Source organism: Falco biarmicus, chromosome 4 (genome assembly GCF_023638135.1).
Source record: "Falco biarmicus isolate bFalBia1 chromosome 4, bFalBia1.pri, whole genome shotgun sequence".
Taxonomy (NCBI): Eukaryota; Metazoa; Chordata; class Aves; order Falconiformes; family Falconidae; genus Falco; species Falco biarmicus.
Window position 1 is genome coordinate 39,166,623 of NC_079291.1, and position 25,437 is coordinate 39,192,059.

Genomic DNA, 25,437 nt, shown 5'->3' on the forward strand with positions numbered 1-25,437 from the left:
TTCAAAATCTGTCTCTGAACATCCATTGGTATTATTCTGGAGCCTGAAATGGTGTTCTATATTCCCCAATGACTATCCAGGAGTTTTCCTTGCCAAACAGCTATTCAACTCAATACTGCTTATAAGTCAACAAGCCTCAGCAAGCAGTTCACATCATAGATACCAGCTCAGCTGCAGCACTGCACGAACATGGCTGAGACAGTCAAGCTGAATACTGCGTGGCTGCTTTCCTGCAGCCTGAAAGCAGATACTGCTTTTGCAGACGACCACTGGCTTCACACAGGATCAACACAGAAATCCCCGTGCCACATGCAGTGAAGGCAGCTCTGAACATGGTCGGCTGCACTTGCTTGCATTGAGCACTCATCTGGTAGGTGTAATACTGCAAGCAGTGCGGCAGCAACACTTCAGCTGGGAGAGGCAAGCTTCAAGCATGAGGAGCAGAAAACATGCCTGTGCTCTGCAGCATGTTAGGAACAGTTGCTAGCATGGATACCATGGACTGGATGAAGCCTTTGTGGTGCTGTGAATTGCCAGAGCTAAAGAGGTTTCAGAATTCATTCGGAGTGCTGGGCTGTGCATCACGAGCCCAGCTCCATACCACAGACTACACTGCCATTGGTGTTTGCACTGCACTCCCACGAAACCCTGATGATTCAGGGCTGAAAGTTAGTTTTTCATCAGACAGAACTAAACTCTTACAATTTTTATGTTTAAAAACTTCATTTACAGTCTCTTCCTTTCATTTAATGAAACCATCTATCTGTGTGATTCCATGCATGAAGGTGTGCTTAAAAGCTACCACATGACATTCTACAGAGCTTACAGGCAGCAATTATTAACAAGATAAAATGATAAAGCTTGCACCAATAAACTTTTACATTTTGTAGAAATAAAAAAATAGTTTAAACAAACAAAATGTATTTAACAGAACTTACTAACTCATCTCGGAGGGAAACTATTTTAAGTGACACTTTCCATTTTTCTGGTGTTTAGTGAGTATGGTCATCAGTGTGCTCTTGGATGTTAACACAGTTCAAGCTACTGCAAATGCTTAATCTTCATGCACTTGTCATTCCCTAACATCACTCAAAGTAAAAAGGAAAAACAAGCATAGTGTTTTGTATTTATATATATATATATATATCTCTCTCTCATATGTTACATCAACCGCACTCTGTGCTGTAGACAGCAAAAGAAAACAGAATGCAATGGCATGGATAAATTGCTGCCAGTTCTTATCTTGCCACCACTACTCCTAAGAACAGTTTTGCGAGAGAAGCCAACACCCCCCACCCCACCCCCCAGTACTTACCAATTTAGCTATAATGAGTGCATCATTCATTAAGTCCAAGAGGGGGGTCTCTGTATGAATATTGTAAAAGGAGTAGGCAGCTTTGAGACTTTTATGAACAGGATGGTGCATCACTGTTGAAGGTAATGTGTAGAAACTCAGGAAGTCTGTTAAAGTACCATTTGAGCCCTACCAAAAAAGAAAAAAGTCAATTAATAAAAAGTAACTGCTCAGTTATTGGTTAGGCTAGCATGGCAGTTCTACAGAGGGCAAGTAATAAATGCAGTACAGTTTTACAGGCTGTAAGTATTATGGTGTAACAGGTAATCTCAGCTAAGATTTAAAGAAATCGAATTCTTGCCAAGGACGTACCAATACACCAAAGGGAGACTGAAGCCTGAAATGATCACTTCCGAAAAGGAGACAAACATCTAGATTTTTCTACTCTATTATACCAATAACATTTTGGCAACCAATTGCCAAAGCATTTGTTTGTTTCTCAGGTTCAGCCTGCTATAAACAAAGCTAACAAAGCACACTTCCAAAAAAAAAAAGTATAGATTTTTTTTCCTATGTAACTTATTTGTAAAAGAATATTTTAAAATAATAATAAATAAAAAAAATCAAATAAATATGTAAGTATTTATCTTTTATTTCACCTATGTAAATAAAAATTAAATAATAATAAATCTGATGAAGCTCACTCACATTGAGGAATAATCTCAGCTTTCCAAAAACAGAAAAAAAAGTGCTGGTATACAAAACATATTTAAATCAGCTCTAGTAATTATTAATCAACAAGCACAATCTATTACTAGACAGCAGTGCTAAAATACATTGAAATTCTAGTACGACTCGTAGTCATCAGAGAGGTACTTACACAGAAATCTAAAGCATCCTACATAAACTTTACTATTTCATGCTCCTAATGAAGTTTAACCATCTTCAAGTATAGATTAGCAGGAAATGGGAAATTATTACATGGGTTATGAGCGACATGCTGAGCACAAAAAAACTACCCAGATTTTCACTCCTGTTCCGACTGGATCTCCCAATACCTCCAAGAAGGTAAGGCAAAGGAGACACACAGATGCCTGTTGTCGCTTGCTTTATTTTTGAATGACTGGTGCTCACTATTTTGAGCTCAATGAAGGACCTCACATGGATCCTTAAACTGATAGTACTTCTACAGTAAAAAGTAAAAGAGTTGAACCCATCACATTCAAAAAAGCTATTGTTTTAGAGCAGGTACAGACTCTGTAGTAGAACTAAACTAACAAATAACAGAAAAGTGAAGTCACTCACTAAATTCAGTAAGGAGGATGAAAATATTAATTCAGGAATTATATAGAGTACTTCAAGGTTTTAGCTCTGCACATTACAAAGATGACTTTAAAAATGTGACACTAAACTTCTTCAGGTCACACAGGTCTTAAAAAGATTTTAAGCACTAACAAATCTGCATTTTGTATAGTGAAAAACTAATTCAAGAGAGAGTGCAAAACAAGCAAGTGAAGACAGCAACATTCAGTTAAAATGGCACTGTCAATGGCACACTCATGCTGATGCCGGTGCTTGTGGGGTCTTCTGTGGGCTTCAACTCACCAACAAAGCAAAAAACCAAGCCAGGGAGCAAGGAGGGAAGAAGAGGAGTGGGGGAAGAAGGAGGGACAATAGATTAAATTAGGCCATGGAAGAGTCCAGTGAGCACTAGACCCACTACAAAGTAGAAAGCTAAGCTTGGACAATGACAACCAATTGAGCAGGACCTCTCATCTCCAGCAGCAGTTAAATTTCTAAATTCAGCTGAGACTCCTGCCCAAATTCAGGTTGCAGTGTAGGAATGCCGAGCTTCACAACCTGCAGCTTCTGTGAGGAGCTGGTGGGTTTAAGGATGTTAGTGCTGATCATTTTCAAATAACCGTATCACTTTTTTTAAAGGAATACACTATCTAAATACAACCTTTACAACTGATTTAGCAGGGACTCACAGGGAAGAGAGTATCTTTCTCCACTAGCTTTATTGTAGCTATTCCAACCATGCCTTGGGGACTTCCGGTCCAAATGCTAATCTATCCCTGCACTGCTTTTTTTGCAAGTATTGTGACCAACAGGATGGAGGGTGAGAGTGGCAGGATGGGGAGGAAAGAGTAAGTGGTAGGAAAAGATGAAGATGCTCTTCATCTTGTTCGTGGACAAAGACTGTAATTTTCAAGATAACTGAACTCCTAGCTAACAGCAAGTCATGATGGTGCCAAAGGATGTTAATTTTTACTTCTCTATTTTACATATATATTATACATGTACACACACAAATTCATACACATAAATACACGCATGCTCTTTTACTGGAAAAAATATATTTTACTGCAGCAGACCATCAAAAACCATAATTACATAATTCCCCTAGCAGGTGCCCCTAAAATTTGTTTTAAAAATGAAGAATTTTTAAATGGTGTATGGCAGAAACTTCAGACACCTGAGAGAATGATACTGCATTCAAAACAAATCCTTATCTCAGTCATTGCATCATTTTTCCTCTTTTTCTAAAAAAGAGGATTTGAAGACCACTGCTTATTATCATGTCATTTCTCTATGGAAAAAAATGTAGGAATGCAGATGCAAGAGGGTTTTTTAAAAATAAATAAGGTTCTTTACTGTAATATTTCCAAGATAGTGATATTTTGAAATTTCTAAATTCTTCTTTAAAATATCCCGTTATAAGAGCACTGCAGTTTATCACAATTTTCTCATTAACAGAATGCAATACAAAGAACGAAGCTTGGAATCACTGTATCAAGTTCTACCTATTGCACATACTTTTCATACTGTCCGCATTTCAAAAACTTGATGCGGACATGAACCTCTTTAAGTGGCATTCACATACGTTCATGAAGTAGTTAGGGCATGTTTTACCTCTACTACATAAGTGTCAATAATATGATCCCGAGGCAGGAACCAGTGGGCTACCTCTTCTTCATCCATCACAGGAGCAAGATTAAACTGTTTCAAGTAAGCGTTGATTAATTCTTGTACTGCTTTAGTATCTTTTTGTTCCATTGGTCTCAAACCTGAAGTCTTTGTGGCCTTATTGAAATAAAGAAGAATAAATATTAAGGTGTTGAATGTAAAACTGCATACACAGCAAAGGCTGAAAGTAGGTTGCAGAGTCACTCCACTTGCTATAATGCATTCATTATTAGCCTACTTTACTCCAGCCACCTAGTTCATTATGCTATTTTACAAACAGCTTTCAACCAGAATTACCCCTCTTCTAATTATTGAGACAGTCTGAGGCACTTAAATCTTTATATTTCATTATTGAAACAGCTTTATTTCTCCAGAGAAAGAGATACCATTGCCAACAGCCTAGACTTTATGCATTTTGGTAGGGTTTTTTTGGGGTTTATGTTTTTTGGGGTTTTTTTTTAGGTCAGTTTTTATTTTTTACCTTCTAAACTACCTGGGGCCCAGGCACAGAAACAAAACATAAAGCAACTTGCATATCAGAAGTTAATGTGAAGACAAGAAAACTTGCTATTCAAACTTAGGAAAACTACAATCAAGTTATAAACCCAAGCCAGCTGACAAAGTTTAATTAGAAATTATTTAACAAAAAAAATCCTCCTATTCTTACACTTGCAAACTCCCTTGCTAACTCAACTTTCTATACAGGCACAATTGCTGTTCTGTTAATAAGAAAGCTTCTCATAACTTACAGCTGCCTGAAATTAAAAACTTGCAGTATTTTAACAAATAAAGTTATTTACTTAACTTTAAACATCAGAAAAGGAAAAAAATGCTTTCCAGTACAATGCAATTAATGTTTAAAAAAGCAAATGTGATTACAGTTTTCTCCCCAGCTTTTGTTAGCTTTCCTGAATACTTCCTTTTAGGGAGGCTAAGGCTTGCCCTCTTCAGAGCTCATTTATCCTGCTTCATCTGTCTGAGCTACATACTTGGGCACGTATCGCTTTAATCATTGCAATGTCAACTGCAAGAGCAGCCAGGTAGAGGCTTGATTACTAGAAACCCGAAATTAGTATAGCTGATTATGCTCTGCTTAAAAGGCATTATTCTGGGTGAATTACTTATTCACATACTCTGGCAGTCAGCAGCCAGATGAAAAAAAAATAATCAAGGCACGTTTTGCCACAGCTCTGGCCTGTGTATTACATTTTAGTCTTCCTGCTTTCCTGACCAGCCTGGGACTGTGGTTTGCCTCCACAACAGCACATCACGTAGATTTTTAAATGCCCTGAGTCTATAAGGGTAATCATCTGACTTATCAACACGACTCCTCCTATGCCCTATTTCGCTCACAACCTCTTTATGAACTACAATATGACAGGTTAATTTCGGCTCCCTCCAAGACTCTGTCCTCCTTCTAAAGCCATACGCTGGAGCAGGTGGGAGGAGAAGCAGCTGGGCTGAAACATCTTTATCCCCCAGAAATGCTCAGAATGGCCACCAGTAAATGATTATTTGCAGCTCCAGAAGTGAGGGAAAGTGTACAGAACTGGGCTAAAATTTGTTTCTCTGCTCCACATACCAAGCTGCACTGGGCATATATTCAAGACAGTATCCTGGCTCAGGATCTCAATCAGTCAGGGAAAAACATACACAAACAAACATGTTTCTGTCCTTGTCCCAAACACAGTCAAAATTTACCTCTTTCAGAAAGCTCCTTGCTCAAGAGATTAAACAACGTAAAAAAAAGAAACAAAAATAACTTTTTTTAAAAAAAATCTATAGGTACATGCACAAACACAGCCTTCATTGAGGGCAATATTTATTAATTACAGTATTTATTATTTCTGAAAACCTTTTTAATACCAACTGTTAAAGTGATTAGGAATGATTAATTCCTCTTAAAAGAAGATGAGCTCCCAGCAGCAATGATATTTCAAGGACAGCAAGAAAAGAGGTTAAAATGCAAGGAAGTGTTTGGTGCTGAGGGACAGGACAGTGTGGCCTGAATGAACAAAATTGCATGACAGTACTGTTTCTGATAACAGCCTGAAACTGAGGATAAAGATCCTCAGCAGCACTTAAACCCTTTTCAGGAAAAAAAAACGCAAAGCACAAGACCTAAAGAAAAAACATCAGCATAAAGATTAAATCTTTACTTTACGTGGGAGAAGCTCCCAAGTCCAATCTAAAAATAAACAGCTGAGGCATATGAACTCCTACATCACTTAGTTTTAGAAGCTGATTTTCAAAGCACCCATTTTCTATTTGCGCATCTACGTACAGTATGTTTGCCTCAGCTAAATTTTATGAATGAGATGTTTGTTTTCCATTATTTACTTTTCTGCAGAAATCTAGGTTTTATGATAAAGGAAGATGATTAGGGTACAACTGCTGTTGTTTCTAACAGTTCTCTGTAGTTACACTTTTGTATTGTGAGCAAGCTATTCTTTTCCTATTGTAATGCATTATTTCCATGAGAAACAGTAATAGAGGTGCCACCAAAACCTATATTTGAAATTGTCTGCTGCGCTTTTTTAGACTATCAAAAATGTCTTCCAAGATTTGATGGAAGCTATATTTAGCTCTGCAAGATTAAAACCTAATTAATTTGGTTATTAATGCTTAAGCTCTGAAAACTGCTGTCCTGCACACAAAGGGAGAATCTGCATGTGCAGCAGGCAGCACAGGAAACGAGTCTCTCTGACAGCAGCAGGAGTTCAGATCAAACCATGGCACATGCTTTATAAGAGTGCTTAGGGTACTACTCAAAGATGTAAGTAATAAGAGAACCTGCAGCATCAAGCTAAATGTAACCAACAGACAAAATTCTCCAAAGTCACATTAATCCTTACAAAGTACTTCGAGTCAGAAAAAAAAAGTATTTTTTTTAACCAAAACAGAGGGTTTATTAAATAAAAAGAGGTTTACTGATATGGTACAGCTAAAGGATATTCTGCAATCCCTCCAAATAGAATGGTAGCTTTTACAAGCAAAGAAATTGTTTCCAATAATAAAGCTTAGACTAGCTTCTAAAGGCTATTAATTACAGCAATGAAATTTTTTAATAGTACATCTTAGACTACTTACAGTGATTTGCCCTGTCATGGAAATGCATCCTAAGGCTTTTTGCCAGCCTAACTATTAACTGCAAACACGAGAAAAAAATATTTTTAACTGACCTAGCTATGCCAGAACACTTTTTTTTTTTTTTGCTAGACCATGCAAATAAACAGTACACAATATCCTGAGGTGTCTTTTGCTGAGCCTGCTCATTGCAGAAAACAATGTTCTCTAACAGAACAGAAAAATCTGTGAATTAAGAGTGGATCAACAATCCCACTGTACTCTGACAGTTCTGAGGGACTTCTCTGAGAATTAAGACATGAACTGTTGATTTTCTGTTCCAGTAATCTTTTATCAGATTAATCACACCAAGAATAGTCATGCACCTTCAACTCAAGCCCACAAGTTTATGAAGTCAAGGTTTCTGGTTTTCAGTTTGTTTGTTTAAGGCTTTTGGGTCAAACTTTGTAATTTCTCCATATGCAGACCTCCATTTCCAGAAATAGTCTCTTCTGTTTAATACAGCCCTCAAGGTCTTTTTCATCCGCCACAGATTATTTTTTTTAACATCCTGCACGCACCGCCTTTCCACAGAAAAGCTGGTGCTGTCAGAGACAGATGGAAGGTTATTTTGGGCCTCACAATAACTGTGGGGATTCTCTAGAAGTAATACTGCTTACATCAGGAAGTCTGTAGAGCTTCATTGTTCTTTGTAGAGTCATGTTTCTACTCAAATGTGAAAATTTCACCTCCACCAGTTTTCTGGGATTCAGTGATCGATGCCAATATCTGGAAATAAAATTAAAATAATGAGATTAAGTAGTATTTTAAGTGTCAGCTTTACTTGCATACATTTTCTTGCATTGCTCCCTCTCCCTTCAAATTTTGTTTCTAAGCAAGCCTGTACTATGTCTGTAAGAACCTTGAGCAGCAAAAGATAAGGAAAAGCTGTATCCAAGCAGTAGCTTTTAAACAGGCCTGCTATCACTGTATTTCGAACCTAAGCAAATGCTTTTTATTACAGAATGAGTAATCAGAAGGCTAAACATTTTAGTACCTGCCATAGCCCAGACAATCTTACCATACTTAACACTGTAACATTTATTTTCCTGGACATGAGCAGAGGGTCCTGTCCGTACAAGTAGTTTTTTGAAGATCTCCCCTTCCTAGGAGATCATTGTGCAATAAAACACCCATGGTTACTCTTAACACAGCATAGCTTATTTTTTTTCCCTCCATCCTTCCTTACATAAATTTACAGGATCTTTGGTGTTGATAGGTATAAACAATTTCAAATCAGAAAGTACCCTGTCCTCCAGAAGGCTAGACAGCTGAAGCAATACTGCTGGAACTGAACTCTTCCCAGTAGAAATAAAATCCATTCCAAGCAAATGAAATACTACTTGATCACATACAACTCTTCTCACGTGATAGTTTTCCTATTTTATCAAATGCCGATCAAGTCCTCCTTTCCCCAGGAAAGATGAAAGTATTTCAAAAAAAGCAAATCATACAATTCCCAGAAATGCTCTGCCATCTCTGGCAAGCAACCAGGGCAACAGGGAAGTATCCCAGCTGGGAAACAGGCCACTTGAAAGACACAGGTATACAATGTTGACCTGGTGGAAGCCATGCAACAGAAACATCTATTAGTCTATTTAAGATACAATAAATAAACCCAAAATTAGATCTTAGTCTGAGAAGCTGTTTAAGGGAAGAGAAGAAACAAAAAAAAACCACACCCCGAGAAACACTGTGGCCTTCAGATTAGTCAAGGACACAACATTTGATTTCTTTTCAATTTTAAGCTTTTATTATTTCTAGCCAATTACATAAAATGTTTTTTAAAATGACTGCTATATGAACTGATATTATGAACATCACCTAGGTTACCTGCAAGTGGCCACAGGTTTGGGGAGTACCACTCCAGCAGTGTAAACAGCCTGAAAAATTCCTTCTAGGTTTACTCTTCTGGTTATTTCCCGAATCAGCACAGGTGCTACCCGTTTAGATCTCAATTTCTTATGGACACACAGAAAATTGATTTCAACCATTTTCTTCACACTAAATGGACATTAAATAGTGGAAAAGTTAAAAAGAGTTGCGCATTGCATATTTTCATTTGCATAACCGTAGTTTTCCATGTTGTGACAGAAGAATTTGAGGTAAGAATAAATTTGCCTGTGACAAATTACACCTGCAACAAATACTAACCTATGATATTACAACTGCAATGGCAAATTGTGCAATATGCAAGCTGTGTCTAAGGTGTTTGCACTCCTTTCTCAGAGCTCTATCAAGACTTAACCAATTGCATTACTTCAAGATGCAGCCAAGCACATGCCATGTGGTATCATAATTCTTTACGATTGTCAGTGTATGAAGACCTGGCCAAGGAAGTCCAACTGACTGACTATCCTTTAAACACTTTCCAGTAGGGCCAGAAAATTATATGTTATTATCTCCATCATCCATCAATAAGAAAATTTCTTAAATATGTATTACTGGTCTTCATTGTAAGGAGCCGACAAGCTTTTCTTTGGCAGGGGAGGATTCTTCTGACTCTTTTTCCTACTCTTTTCTGACTCTTTATGGTCAGTGAGACTCCTTCTCTCTTTTTAAGTTCTCTATGGCAATGGATACCAGTCTCAAGATTTGTTTCATGGTGTTACTCTTTTACAAATACAAAAGCAATGGTGCATTTTACCTGTCATAAATACGAATATTTGCAGGGATGGCACTTATGAATCCTACCAGTTTTTTGTTTGAAGACACTCTAACCCCACAGTGCCATTGGGGTAACCAGCCTGGAGGACGTAGTGCCCTAGAATTGACGACAGAAATAATTACAAATTACTGCCTAAGAAGATGTAATAAAAACACCCTTCTTTGCACTCCAGCCAGAGCAGAATATGGAACTTGCTACTCACCACAGAAGAAATTCAGGTGAATAATCAAACCTAAACATATTATCATCATCTTCTACGTAATTCTCATTTAACAGTGTGTACAACTCCTTCAGCTGAAAACACACACACAAAAATCCAAAGATTTACCAACACACATCAATCAGAATGTTTCAATGATTTTAGATACATACAAAAATTTGTGTACTTACAACTTCAGCATTGCTAAGATCCAATGTGTCCCACATAAACCCTTGTGGCAAAGAATATGGCTCTAGGCGGACATTGTCCTTATCTGGTTCAATTGCACCATGTGAAGTTATAACTTCATCTTTTAAGGGAGGAGGAGGAAGAAAAAAAATAAAGAAAAAAAAAAAAAAGAACAGTTACATTGCTAGCTTTCCTGATAGTTCCCAAAACTGCACTGAACTCATGTAATGTATTTCCTCATAATTCTGTGATAGGAACATGAAACTTTTCAAAAATGTTGGAAAAATAGGTATTATTAGTTTACACTATTTCTCATTCTCACAAATTGTACAGAGACTAACAACTATCTCATCAGGATATCTATAGATATGCACAGAACTACTCTACCTCAACTGATACCCAGTATTTCATACACAGGACAGCAATTTATTTTATTTTCTTTATCAGCACATACACAGCATTTAGCTAGCCATGAGAACCATGATCTCATCATGAGAAATATATACTTACAGCTAACAAGCTATGGCTCAGATCCTGTTTACCACTGATTTGAACAGACCTGAACTCAACAGGATTACACAGGAGCAGTGGCATGGCAAAGCCAGGACATTTAAGGGATGCTGATGAAATGCGAAACTTGTTCCTAAAAAACCTACATGAAAGCATTCGTTCTTCTCCTCCCTTACTTTACAACTCCGGTCCCTCGCTATACAACTATGAACAGAAGCTGTCTCTCTTCTGTGGAGCAGCACCTGCCAAATCATAGAATCATTTATGTTGGGAAAGACCCTTAAGATTATCAAGTCCAACCATTAACCCAGCACTGCCAAGTCCACCACTAAACCATGTCCCTGCTCCCTGGGCAGCCTGTTCCAATGCTTGACAACCTTTCAGTGAAGAAATTTTTCCTAATACCCAATCTAAACCTCCACAGGTGCAACTTAAGGCCATTTCCTCTTGTCCTATCACTTGTTACTTGGAGAAGAGACCTTCTCTTCTCCACCTTGCTACAACCTTCTTTCAGGTAGTTGTAGAGAGCAGTAAGGTCCCCCCCCTGAGCATCCTCTTCTCCAGGCTAAACACCCCCAGTTCCCTCAGCTGCTCCTCATAAGCCTTGTACTCCAGACCCTTCACCAGCTTCGTTGCCCTTCTCTGGACACGCTCCGGCACCTCAACGTCCCTCTTGCAGTGAGGGACACAATTCTGAACACAAGATTCGAGCTGCAGCCTCACCAGTGCTGAATACAGGGGGACAGTCACTCCCCCAGCCCTGCTGGCCACACTCTTTCTGACACAAGCCCAGATGCTGTTGGCTTCCTGGCCACCTGGGCACACTGCTGGCTCATGTTCAGCTGGCACAGGTCAACCAGCAACCCCAGGTCCTTTCCCACCAGGCACTTTCCAGCCATTTTCCCCAGCCCGTAGCACTGTGTGGGGTTGTTGTGTCCCCAGTGCAGGACCCGGCACTGAGCCTTGTTGAGCCTCACACAATGGACCTCAGTCCAGCCTGCCCAGACCCCCCTGCAGAGCCTTCCTGCCCTCAAGCAGATCAACACTCCTGCTCAACTTGGTGTCAGCTGCAAACCGACTGAGGGTGCACTTGATCCCATCATCCAGATTGTCAATAAAGATATTACACAGAACTGGCCCCAATCATGAGCCCTGGGGGACACCAGGTGAGACCAGCCACCAACTAGATTTAACTCTACTCATCACAATTCCTTGGACCTGGCCATCCATCCAGTTTTCTACCCAGAGAAAAGTATACCCATTCAAGCCCTGAGCAGCCAAGTTTCTCCAGAAGAATGCTGTGGGAAATGGTGTCAAGGCTTTACTAAAGCCTAGGTAGACAACATCCATGGCCTTTCCCTCATACACTAACCTGCCTCTTCATCCTGATCGGATGGTCTGTAATAGGCTCCCACCACATCTGCCTTGTTGGTCTTCCCCCCCGATTCTCACCCATAAACACTCAACCCTATCATCACCATCATCAAGCTCTAAACTGTCAAATGTTCCTTTGTAGTAAGAACTTTTCCCAAATGACATGCAATCCTGATCTTCCATCCTGCCATTACAATTTGGAAGATCATCATTACCAGCACTTCTATGCAAACTGTGGAAAGTATCAACAGCCTAAATGGTACTGCCACTACATGGCAGACGTGGCCTAACTAAAGAACCTAGTGCTAACAACCTTAATTAGAAGGCGGAAGGATCCTGAAGTTAATTTAATGCAAAGATGCCAGCTTTTTCTATGGAAAAAGCTATTCCTTGAATCAACATATCCCGCATGCCAAATAGTGAAGACTTCCCAATATGTTCATTCAGCAGATAAAGGAAAAACTTACAAAAAAAAAATCAAGGAGCAATTCATAAACACTGTTGAACAAAACCTCTGATGGACAAATCCAACAAAGCATATTTCTACTGAACAACACTAACAAATTATTTTTAGAGCCAAAGTATTGGTCCTTTTAGGCTGGCAAGTGAGAGACTCATCTCTGTAGAAGTGCTGTAAGATATATTGACTAACCTGAATTAGCTCTGAAAAACCTTTGTCATGGCCAGAGTATTTATTTTTTATTTGCACATCAACTTATTTCAGCTGGGTTCTTCCAGTACTTGGGCAGGATTACTGTGACAATTACTACCATTAGTTTTACAGAAGTATCTGGATAGTTTGTATGGAGAAGAGCCAGGGCAGGTCAGTTCAGTCCAGTGGAAAATACTGCATTCAAGGACACTGCTCTGGACTTCTCTATGCAAAGAAGCCAGGGAGAAATGAGATCACTGTGGATTAAGCTATAGAAATGGATTAAAGTGAAATACTGCCCTGCGGAAAGACAGCAGAGTGCTCCTGTGCTTTAGACTCTACCTTATTTCTGCTTATTCTACACCAGCCTCCAATGCCATGGAGAGAAACGCGCAGAACAGAACAATGACAGCTATTGCTCTGAAACTGCTTTACTTGTGTGGTCCCCAAGTTTTGTCAGCGCTGAAGAGTTACAGTTGCTCAACTTGAAGATAATGAAGGGGGAAGAACAAGATTCAGAAAGCAATTCAGAAAAAGCAAGAGTCAGCAACTGCCTTCTCCAACAAAGAGTAAGATTTACCAACTGTGTTATCAGGGATCAGATCAGTATAAAAAGTAATCTGCCAAATTCCTTACAAAATTAAAAGCAAGGAGAGGTCACCTCCCCATCTCACTTGGTACCAAGAATAGAGAACGGACTCTGAAAACTACCTTCAAAGCAGTGTACATTGTGGAGGAAGTGTATGAACACACAGCAGTAGAAGTGTTCACATGTGAGAGAAGCACCATTATCCACTTGAAGCTGCAAGAAAACAGTGTAGCCTACAGCAGGAGAGTCATTATCTCTGTGATAGCAAATCTATCTGCTGGGGGGGGAATAAATAAATAAATGACATCAAAGTTTACCCTCTGTCAGCACTTAAGAGTTCTTATTTTCCCTGAAGGGGAAAAGACTTCTACATTCTGTTGTTCAAGAGTTCAGACCTACAATATACAAAGGAACGCTACTTCAATAGCATCTCCCATTTTTATAGAGAACATCAGAATGAGATTTAACACCGTATTTTGTTGCATTCTATTTGCAGGCAGGGGGCCAAGCACTTTCCTAGAGAACATCAAGAATTCCACACACATTGCACAAAAGATTAAGGATCTCTACCACAGACAGTCCGACTTCATACCCATTTTAGAGAACACACCACACTTAGAGAAGACCACATTCTTTTAGAGGTCAGTAAGACAGATCTTATGTCCAGGTCCAGTTAAACTTACTAAGTTTAGGTACAGGTTGCGTATCCCAAAACTGGTATTTACGTTTGGTAGCCTCATCAATATTCTTTGCTGGGCCTTGGCATGCAGAGAGCAGCTCCATTGCTCTCTGGATGTCTTGAAGCTTCTGCATTGGAATGGCTGGATTCTGCACACAGAGACAAATCGAAGAGGAAGCTTATTGTGTACATTTACTTTAAACAGTTGTACAAACAAGTTCACTTATTTTACTGTTACATATTCTTTCATGTACTTGTCTCATCATGGCTAGTTTAGGTATAACCTTCGGAAGAAAGAGGGTGGGAAGCCAACTGCAAGCAACTTCACAAAATACTTCATAGTTTTGAGTTATGCTTGCATTTAACCATGAAACTTCAATATTCTTAACACAAACAATGCAGCGTTAAGGCAGGATACCAGTACCACAATAAAAAGCTTCTTATATTCACACACACACCCCCACACCCCACACCCCCCGCCCCAGGTAAAATACAATGAAACAATCAGTTTAGATATCTAACAATCTAAAGATACCACTGGTACACACAGAGATAGCTGAAGTTGTACTTTACACATACAATATAAAATAATACTTAGATTTGCTATGGTTCAGTATGTCAGGTACACTGCATTGGTACAAATATCTGCTTTTTAACCTTAGTTATATTTTAGCTGCTTTCTGTTAGCTTGCAATTATTATGGTAGGTACCTCTCTGCATTGCATCATACCTAGGAGTTAACCATCTTGCCACTAATGCCAACTCTGCCAATGCTCACAACTAAAGGTAATCTTAACTGATAGAAGCAGATGCATAAAATAAATCCACTTAAAAGTTGAAAAATCTTTACTGAGTATTTATTTGAAAAGCATAAAACCTGAGGCTAAGCATTTCTAAACAGAGGTCTTAATGCCTCACTTTTGATCACTCTGAGTAAGTTTAACTGGAATGAAATTTTTATCTGCATGGGAAAGCACAGAGGAAAATGGTAACAGACTTCTGAATCTAAAGGCATTTCTCTCTCTTTTTTAATCTATGTATTTGTTTTGTTATCTCCCAAGTTGTTAAGTTCTATTCTGAGGCACACTAACAGCATGCCTGGGCTCAGGTTTTTCCAGACTGCAGTGCAATAAATACATTTGAAGGAATAGTCTCAAATGCATTGGAAAACTTCAAGCAATTCTGCACTGAGATTTCAAACCAGATTTTTTTTTCTGAATATCAATGGATCACTGTTTCCATATTCCACTCTCTTTCTAGGATTCATGCGTTGAAAAACCACACTAAACTACATGTAGTAATGATGTAAACCTTCATTTGGACAGGCAACTGCCTTATCCTCAGTCACAAAAGGAGTGAAACTCCCTGCCTGTAGCTCAAGCAGGACATAATTTTCTATTTATAATAAAAACTTGTACTCTCCAAACATTATGCAATTTCTTTCATTAATTGAAGTATTGCAAAATTTTACTGTGAGCATGCTTTAAACGCCTGTCATCTCAGTAGCTGTGAATTTACATATTTACACACTTTAGAGCAACACTAAAAAAACCTACCTTATTTCTAGATCCAGATTACAGTGACGTAAGTTACTGTTCTCATTAAGTTCGCAATCAAATCAAATAAAAATCAATTTGTCTATTACACGCTGGCCTGATACAAATAGTTCTAATGCCACTAGATAAATTCTGAAATCTTACCAGTACATTATGAAATCATATATAAACACAGACATACTGTAATTTATTTTGTATGTTTCTTTTAAGTCTCTAATGTTTTTTCTACATTAAGAAAAAGAAAATGGAAATTCTAAAAAAAAGATATTAGGGTCTAAAAAGATCTTACTAGCATATGTAAAATAAAAAGTTCATGTTCAGGTACTAAATACAACATGGCTAGGGATATCAGGAGGAATCTCCTTGCAAAACATTCAGAGGTCAGCCTACCTAAGAAGTTTACTTTTAAACCTTTTTGCTTTCCTTTAATAGAAAGCAAGAAAAACCTATGCAGAACTTCATGTGAATTTGAAAGAGGAGTGATTTTGTTTAGTTTCAGTTTAGGAGAAACATCTCCTCACAGCACAAGACAGCACTGTTGTGCAACAGGGCTGCGGTACACAATGCTTTTTTTGCCTCAGTTTTGGTGACAAGAGCTGAACTCAGGCCTCTGGTGTCCCTGAGCCAGGCAGCACAGTCTGTCAGGCTCCCATTAACCACAGCAGCAGAAGTTAGGGACCACTTAGCAGACTAATCATGCACAGGTCCCTAAGAACAGACTGGATACATCTGAAGGTGCTGAGGGAGCTGGCTGATGTTACTGCAACTAGCATCTATAAAGATTAAAACGTTACAGCAATTGGTGGAACTTTCTCATGACTGGAAAAAGGGAAATGTCACACCTACCTTCAAGAAGGCAAGGAGGAAGATTTTGAGAAGCCAGGGGTTAATACTGTTTAACGATCTGGACATGACAAAGTGCTTTCTTTGCAAGTTCATAGATGATACCTAGTTGGGAAGAATAGTTGATACACTGGACCCCAGAGCTGCTATTCAAAGCTACTTTGACAGGCTGGAAAGCTTGACAAAGGCAAATATGAAGTCCTGCACCTAGGACGTTAAAAGCCCTTGCAATGGCAGAGAACAGCATGGACTGGATACGAAGCAGCTTTGCAGAAAAGAACTTGGAGGTCCTGGTGAGCAAAAAGCTGAACATTAGCCAGCAGTTTGCTGGCCAGCAAAGGAGGACAGCTGTATACTGGGTTGTACCAGCAAGTCTTCCCCTTTATCTGGTACCCCTAAGATCACATCTCACAGTTTTGGGTTCCCCATTACAAGGAAAACATTGACATAGTGGAGAGGGTTCAATGGAGGGTCACCAAGATGACTGGGGGACTGAAGAACATGACATTCGAAGAGAAGATGAGACACCTTGGTTTGTTCGGCCTTAAGAAGAGAAAGTTAAGGGACTAGGAGAAATCTTGCTGGGAAATGGGAGGATGTAAAGAACACCAAGCCAAGTCTTTGCAGAGAAGCACAATGATAGGACAAGAAACAACAGACAAGTTGCAAAACAGGAAAATCCATTTAGATACAAGGAATTAGTGGGGTTTTAACCACAAGTAACAGATTGCTCACAGAAGTTGTGGAGTCCCCATCCTTGAAGACTAAACAACCTGATCTAGGCCGGAGCAAGCTGATCTAATTGGATCTGCTCGAAGCAAGAGGTTGGTCAAAAGATTTCCAGAGGTCCCTTCCAATCTAAATTATTCTGTGACTATGTTGCGTAGGCCACTGGTGACTAGAAAAATAGACTAGCAATATTGCAGATCTGGCAAACTTACTTTGTGCCAGTGTGGACAGTCTATTCAACTGGGGAAATCAGTCTTCTGAAATGGGCAATGAAGTGTCCCAAAGGTCGTCATAAGCATACAATGCTAATAAGCACTTCTTGCTGTGGTTACACTCACGTCAATGTTCAAGAAGTCCAGTACCACAAGTAAGAGAGCGAGAAGCCAAGGACAGTCACTGTTCCGTTCTTCTCATCTCCAGACTGGTACACCTGTTTACAAACTCATCTGTCCTCAAAATCTGTTTTCAAAATAATTTCCAATGAGTTCATAAGCCCCACTGAGCATTTCCTGATGATCCTGCATATATTCTCTTAGAGGTAAGGTGTATAATGTCACGCCTCTGAAATACTTTGTAAATCTCTTTTCAACCAAGAGCAAGCAAATGCTAGAAGCCTTTTTTCTATAATAGATTTCACATATCACCAAATACAAAATGTAAGTATCACTTGAGTAGCAGAGAAAAATACACTTCTCCACACTGATCCAAATCAGCAGTTTAAGATGCTTTTGAGAAATCTAAACCAGGAAAGTTGTCCAAGACAGAGAAACTCCTCTACTTATGAGTGTGTCTGCCTGGAACACAGCAAAGAAGGCGAAAAAACAGCAAACACTGATGCATTTGCAAGTAAAGTGGAAGCTATATAAGAATAGTAAAATAGTTTAGCTGCCTAGATCTTGAGAGAATGACTTAAATAAGAACTTTTATGCCAGTAAGAGAAAAAATTTTGTAACATTGCTAACGAAGTGGCTAAACTTGTAGGAGTAAAATAGTCATCAAGGGTGCCACCCTAAGTACACAACTTGGAACAAGGATAGGCTTCTACATTTGCAAAATGCATCGCACCAGAGAAATGGGGTGCAAGACCGCAACATGCCAAGGACTAAATATTGCACATGAAAACATAGGAAGTGAAGCAGCTTCCTTTTAATCCAATTAGAGGCAACATACGGAATAATAACTTTGGTCAGCAGGGAACCAAGGAACTCCCAAGATACTGCAGCAATGGACTATGTCTTTAGGTTAACATTAAAATTTACCTTACTCCAATTGTAAATGAGTGAGGTTACTTGGTTATGGTTTGCAAACAATCATATTAGCAATTCATGCCACTTGCTTTTAGAAACGCAGTATTGAAACATGTGGTGAGATCACAAAGTACTGAAGATCTCTCTACGTATTTTAAAGTGTCCCTTCTGCCAAATGTGCCCATTCAAAGCAATGGGGGTGACAAGAGAAGATCTAAAGGGACAACACAAAATCTATCAGTATGTTAGTGAGCCAAAACACAACTTTTTCCCTAAAATCAGTTGGTAGCCCCGATGACAAATCTTGACAAATCTTAGAGGATTAATAGTACTATTGGTATAATGGTGTAACATTCTCCACGTTGATAAAATAAAGCAAATATAACTACTTCAACATGCTCAACAGTCCATAAACTTTATCATGTTACAAACTTTCTCAGGCTCAGATTTCTCTTGAGATAAAAGCTGTAATTTAAAAAGCCACCATGTCACATTATTCACCATTCATTCACAACACTGTAGTCAAAATGCACACAGACAATGCCATTTTATCACAAAGTCCACAGAGACCATACATCCCCTCACATAATGTTGTCTTCTTTACAGCAGAGGTCTTTCAGATGGCAAAAAGTTTCTTCAGTCTGTATCTACATGTTAGCGATTACTGCATTTTATGTAAGATGACATGCTTCTTGTTTGCCCAAATGAGACTCTGGTTGGCATAGCAGATACACCTTCCCTCCCTACTGCTGATGCTCACCATGAGATAGCATTGTGCCGTACAAGTCACTGAAACTGTGCTAAGCCAAGTCAGATGGTGGCTAAGTGCAACTCATCAAATACAACATCTATCTAAAAACATTACCACTGCAGATTGAGATTCCCTCTGACAAAGATGTCACTAGTCTTGAGTCCTAACTGCTGAAAAAGAAAGGCAGAACACCTCCTCCTCTGCTTTTCTCACAGTACACCACACTGTGGTCATGACGACGACTCTCCAGCTAACTTCACATAGTCTGCAAACACCAGGTCTTATTCTGTCTCTATTCAGGACAGTAACCATCTGCTTAATTCTGACATGTTAAGGCAGAACTACCAACTTGCTTTTACAAAGAGCAAAAAAACCACACAAATTAAAATTAAATTAGAAAGCAAGGACAAATTAAAACATAACCAGGCTCTCACTTTTGAAGGCTGTTGAATTTTAATCTCCTGGGAATCAGATGCAGAATCTGATTTGGTGCCTCCAGAATTTGGTTTCTCCTTTTTTCTCTTCTGCTTCTTTTTCTTCTTCTTCGCTCCCAAATCCCCTCCAGGACTTCTGCCAGAGATTCAGAGAATGTGCAATGAGAAAAATCAATACCACTGAGCTCAAAATTCAAAAAAAGTTAAATATAGAAAAAACAGCATTTAATATGAAAAATCTAACAGCAGTTTGAATGTGAAGGAAAAGCGAAGGAAAGGGGGAACTGAGAGCACTGATGAAAAAGTTCCTGCAAGTGCTTTCTAATTGGTTTTATAGTCAGGCTTTCTATACACCCAGGCGTTCTGACACACTAGTGTCAAATTGTGACATCTATAAGAGCCAGTGCTCTTCTCCAGGCTATTAGCCAGCACAAACATGAAACTACCAAATTCAACAGAGTTTAGAGGAACTCAGGAAAGTAACCTCCCTGGAAATTCAGTAATTTTCAGTGGCCTAGTTTTTTTTTCTGCTTCATGCTCAACCATCAGGCACACCTGAATTTCAGATGAATGCAAACAACAACATTCTGTTTTCAAGGAATTTTGTTTCTAACTTAGAAGTGATGAAAGTCTTGCTGAAAATGCAGTAAGAAACAAAAGTAACCAAATATTTGTGCTTTAAAACAGTAAATACAATGGGGTCGTCAAAAAAAAAAAAAACAAACCCAAAACATAGCAATAGCAAAGTATACACTGCACTTGCAGATTCTGACATGTTTTGACTATTGATAATACAACTCCTTCCTTCTTTAAGAAGATTTTAATTTGACAAATAATCAAGATATAGAATCAAGATTAGATTAGAATCTGGGAAGCGTGGGAGGTGTTGGCAACTCCCAGACAGAAGGCAAATAAGGAGGCAATGAGTCAGTTAACACTGAATCCTCTTCAAGAGGTTAATATCCCAGCAAAACCATACCTATATAATGGAGCTCAAGACAGACAGTGGTGTTTGGGGGGCCTGAGTGTTTTTCACTGGAAAAGAAAAAAGTCAATACAACAAACAATTGTTTATTTTAATTCTGGAAGGGGGAAAAAAAAAATCAAGAGGTGATACTGGTAAACCAAAAGAATGAGAACTCACAAGAACATAACTAAATTACTAAGTAACTGAGAACAACACATTTGCAAGGGCCATGTTATTCACTATAACATGCTCACTTTCAAGATTATGATGCTCAGTCTTAGCACCTATACCTTCTCAGAGCTGAAATGAGCAACAAAACACCCAAATGTCCAATTGGAAGCCAAAAGCCTGCAAGTAATCAAACACGCAACTAAACAGACCCATTTCCGTGAGATCATGACTGTTCTCTAGAACAGCCTGTAGTGAAACATCAAGCCTGAGAAGTCCTTAACATTCACAGTTACATTGGGTTAAGTTATTCTCAGAGAAAGAGGGGAAAGAGTTATAAATGCAGCTCCCTCTGGGATTGGACCAAGGAGTTATTCAACAGACAAGAGTGTAACAGATCAGATACACTCACTGGAAAGAGAAGAGAATTTGTAGTATTTACCAGAAGTCTGCAGAAAGAAAAGATGGAGTTGTGTAAGTGAGGCAGGAAGAAAATTTTCTGTTGCAGAATGAAGATACTGCCAGATCACCCAGACAATTCTGTTAACAATGTCTATACTCTCAGTTTAAAATAATAAAATTTAAATGTTTGAAGGCCTGTATATCAAACTGACATTTTGTCCAGAGTTTAAACACAGAACAGACCCAGAGGCCTGGCAAGAGGTTATAAATGTGACAGAGTAAAAAACCAAACATGTACAAGACCTAGGACTTTACCATCTGTGGCAAAAGTGAGATAAAAATACTGGGGAAAGTGATTTCATCTTCGCCAAGATTAATTTAATGAGGTACTCTTCTACTTTCTTGAACTGTCCACAAACTTTCACCTTTTCCTCTTAACATCTCACATACAGAAAATAAATGATACCACATGATGCCACTGTGTCCTTGAGCTGACTCCCAAGAGCCCTTTTTTTGTGTTGAACAAAAGTCTACGATGAGTTTCAGCAAGAAGTTTTTGAACAGATGCCTGCAGCAGGCGCCGAGCTCCAAGTTGCATGGGTGCAGCTCACTTGTCTTCTCGCCTTTCAGCAGGAGCCAGCCCCACTCACACCAGAGGGGAATGCTGCTCGCTGGGATTACCTGAGGGTCAATGTTTTATTTGGTTTGGTGAAATAATGAATGACTGTACTAAAAAAAATTTGGCAGCTATGGAGAAAAAGCAGCTCTGCCAAGCTTTACTAATGTTACCCCCAGTTAAATGGTACTCTTACCAGGATAATATTAGCTTGTTCTTTGACCAGCTCAAGGTCTTTTTCATATAGAAATGCCTACTTTTTTTGCTGTGAAAGAGGCAGGACTAAATTGTTGTAAAATATACATGACATTCACAACTACTCTTTTTTTTTAAATCTTCCAAAATCCCAGTCTTTGGCTTATGACCTTCAGGTTTAGAGCTTTCACACTACTTCTGACAAAATAAATACTGGTATCTTTGACAGGTTATTCAGAGACCGTTTGGGGCAATTATTTATGCATAGTCTCCTGTTTGGGTCTGTCTTTTTTTACTGTTACTGTTCATAAAATCTACAAAGAAGATATAAAGAGAGAACCATTTATCCTTCAACTACTTAGGCACGCCTGCAACCCAGAGATTTGGCAGCAGGCAGCAAGCAGAAACTTCTACTGAGTAAACAGGTTTGTCCAACACAAGTTACAGCCAGAGATACCAAGCAAATCAGGGCAAAAGCAAAAGCAAATAATCTCAGGAATTTTTGTCTTTCTCACACTCTGCCTTGAAACGAACTGAAAGGCTTTAAAACTGGGAGTGAGAATGGCGGGGAAGGGAGGAACCTTGTTGCTCAACCTATAGTAATTACACTGGACATGACAGCACAAAGGATATGCAAAGGTAACAAGATTAAAAGCAGACTCCTATTAAAAGCTTTTCTCTGAATTAAACAGTCTTGTGTGCTGACTAAGATCTGAGTTCTCCTTTGCCTGCTCAGATACACCTATATGATGACACCATGAAACGGATCTCACTCTTAGAAGTTTGGGGCAGAGGGGAGTCGCCAACTTCTGTGAAAGCTGATCTTTAACTGTGAAATCTCTTTTTCTGAACTACCCTGCTACTGTTGAAGCGACACAACTGAGAGCACAGGTCCCACACGGGAAGCAGAAAAAGGATATGCAACTCAGGTTGATGCCATATCTAGCTGTCACGTCAGGAAACATAACCTTTTCACACATCACATCAGCCCCAACCCAGCCCATCACACAGCCCACAGCTGGTTATACTAAGAAAAATACTCAGCATTTTGAGTTTGTCAGTCAGGGAAGATTTTGACTGTGTCAGTCTAGTAGAGACACACTTACACCAGGAGCACTTTACTGACAGAAGGGCAAGCCTACACACTGAGGCTGAGGTGTACTTAAGCACGGATGTGGTCTCAGATATTTTTAACTGCACCCACGATAACAGTTTTGTCAGTCTGATGAATAAGAAAGAACAGCACAAAAGCAGGGTGCAATTCAGCTGAGGCAAAAGAAGAGCCAAAAGAGCTCATTCTGCCCCAAAGAGACCAAACTTTGCCACAGAAACAGGCTGTGGCTACAACTCTGAGACAGTCACTTAGGCCCACAGTTTTATGATTTTTGTCTGTAAGTTACAAATGCAAGCCCATGATCCCACCCACATACCTTTCCACTTATGTACACACATCTGGTGTTTTGCATAAATGTGAAAAAAGATTTTTCTTCTCCCTGTATTGTGGTTTTGTTTGTTGTTTTGGGGGAAGAGGGTTAACTGAAAAATGGCGATACTTACTGTGTTTGGGGAGGAGTGTGGCAAAGGCAGAGAAACTTAACTTTGTGGAGCTCTAAGCAAAACCATGAAAAGCTGAGATGGAAGAATCAGGAGGAACGTGACAGTTACCCTACTCAGGTGGTCAAACTGTTTTGGCTCCCTTGGTTTTGATTTGAGATTATCTTTCCCACTGAATATTCATCAGTGTTATTTCAACTGCCTTTTTGGACACTAAATTCTACTTTAGCAGAAAGAGCTTTTTGTAATATCAACATCTGTTTTAAATTACATGGAAATGTAATTTTAAGTTAGCAATTTCTCAAATTTAAAACCAAACATGTACTTGAGATGCTTATTTTTAAGCTGCAAAGGACGAGGCCTGTTGGGGGGGTGGGTTCCGCCTTCACGGTATTTTTTCTCTCTCTGTAAGTGAGGTTGCAAAACTACATTTCTGAAGACATTATATAGATCTTTTTGATCACAGAAATGAGATCTTCTGCATATGGGCAGGACTCCAAAAATTTTCAAAGTAGTATTGTTTATACTAGGGCTGTTGGTTCATAAAGAAAATGGAGCCTTAGATGTAAAGGGCTTTCCCATTGCTGTATTAGACTACCACCACTTCAAGAGAACAAGCTCCTGACCAGAAGGGCTTATATTCTTCAAATTCCACTTACTAACAAATAACCGTTACTGACAGCCTCTCTGGAAGTTTTCACTTGCATACACTTCGATACTTGAAAATGCAAGTTTTTTGAGCATGAAAACCTGGTAGCAATGCCTTAAAACCTAACCCAAGAAATATTCCTCAAAGCTCTGCATGATTTCTCTGCCTCCCCCTTCAAGTCTGTAAGGCTGTACACCAAGATGTAAATCTCACATGCTAACACTGAGCGCTGCCTCCAGTACCTCAAACATATTTATTTTTAAAAAATTGAGAATCTGAAAGTAGTGCTCATTATAAAGTTGCCATTTAACAACAATCGAAAGTGTATACTACTAAAACATTCAAAGTAAATACTTTGTGAGGGTTGGGGAGGGAGTTGTTTAAAGGTCATACTTTTTCCTCATCTGTTTACTAAATGTTCTGTGCCCAAAGCCTTTCTGCCATGGAGCACAAGGAGCTATTTAGTATAAACTGAGAGACCTTACAAAGCTAGGCTCAGTAGGGTGGATTCAGGTGCAATAAATACATTTTTTCCACATACATACTAACAAAGCTATTTTGTAAGCACTTTATTATGAAACAGAACAAGTACAGCATAATGCACCTAGCAGGAGCAAACTGCAGACACAGAATAGAACAGCAATGAGTCACACAACATACATAATCCTGCATCTAAAAAACAGGAGCAAAACAGAGGACGAAAACATTTGCACAGTTGAGAGCTATAAAATGGTATTTTCTGCTGCAGTCATTCAGTGCTCAAGCACATAAAAAAAGCAAATTAAAAAAATAATTCAAATTCATACATATATATAAAACCCACGGTTTTTCTGTGGTCAGTATTAGAAGGACCTATTTTCAAATGGCAAGAAACAGCTGAAAGTAACTTCACTTACAAAGCAATCCTACTAGAGACCGACATGCAACACACTCTACCTTCTTCTAAAAAAGTGAGAGTTAAAACAGCATGAGATTAAATACTGACCAGCAGCAATGGAGACCATTCAGAATTTAGCAAACCAGTTGACACAGTCATAGTCTCAAGTAGTAAGACGGCTCATAAATTGCGCAGGTAT

General features: G+C 39.0%; 1 protein-coding gene across 1 annotated transcript in view; it reads right to left on the minus strand.

Annotated features, from left to right (window-relative positions):
- The window catches only part of NMT2 (N-myristoyltransferase 2), a 32,266-nt gene that overhangs the window by 4,085 nt on the left and 2,744 nt on the right, over positions 1-25,437 (minus strand). Inside the window, exons 2-10 of the mRNA XM_056336104.1 lie at positions 19,811-19,946; positions 14,255-14,399; positions 10,449-10,567; positions 10,261-10,352; positions 10,038-10,154; positions 9,224-9,394; positions 8,011-8,119; positions 4,211-4,381; positions 1,316-1,483 (exon numbers count right to left, since the gene is read on the minus strand). Coding sequence (XP_056192079.1) covers positions 1,316-1,483; positions 4,211-4,381; positions 8,011-8,119; positions 9,224-9,394; positions 10,038-10,154; positions 10,261-10,352; positions 10,449-10,567; positions 14,255-14,399; positions 19,811-19,946 — 1,228 coding nt within the window. The remainder of the gene's footprint in view (positions 1-1,315; positions 1,484-4,210; positions 4,382-8,010; positions 8,120-9,223; positions 9,395-10,037; positions 10,155-10,260; positions 10,353-10,448; positions 10,568-14,254; positions 14,400-19,810; positions 19,947-25,437) is intronic.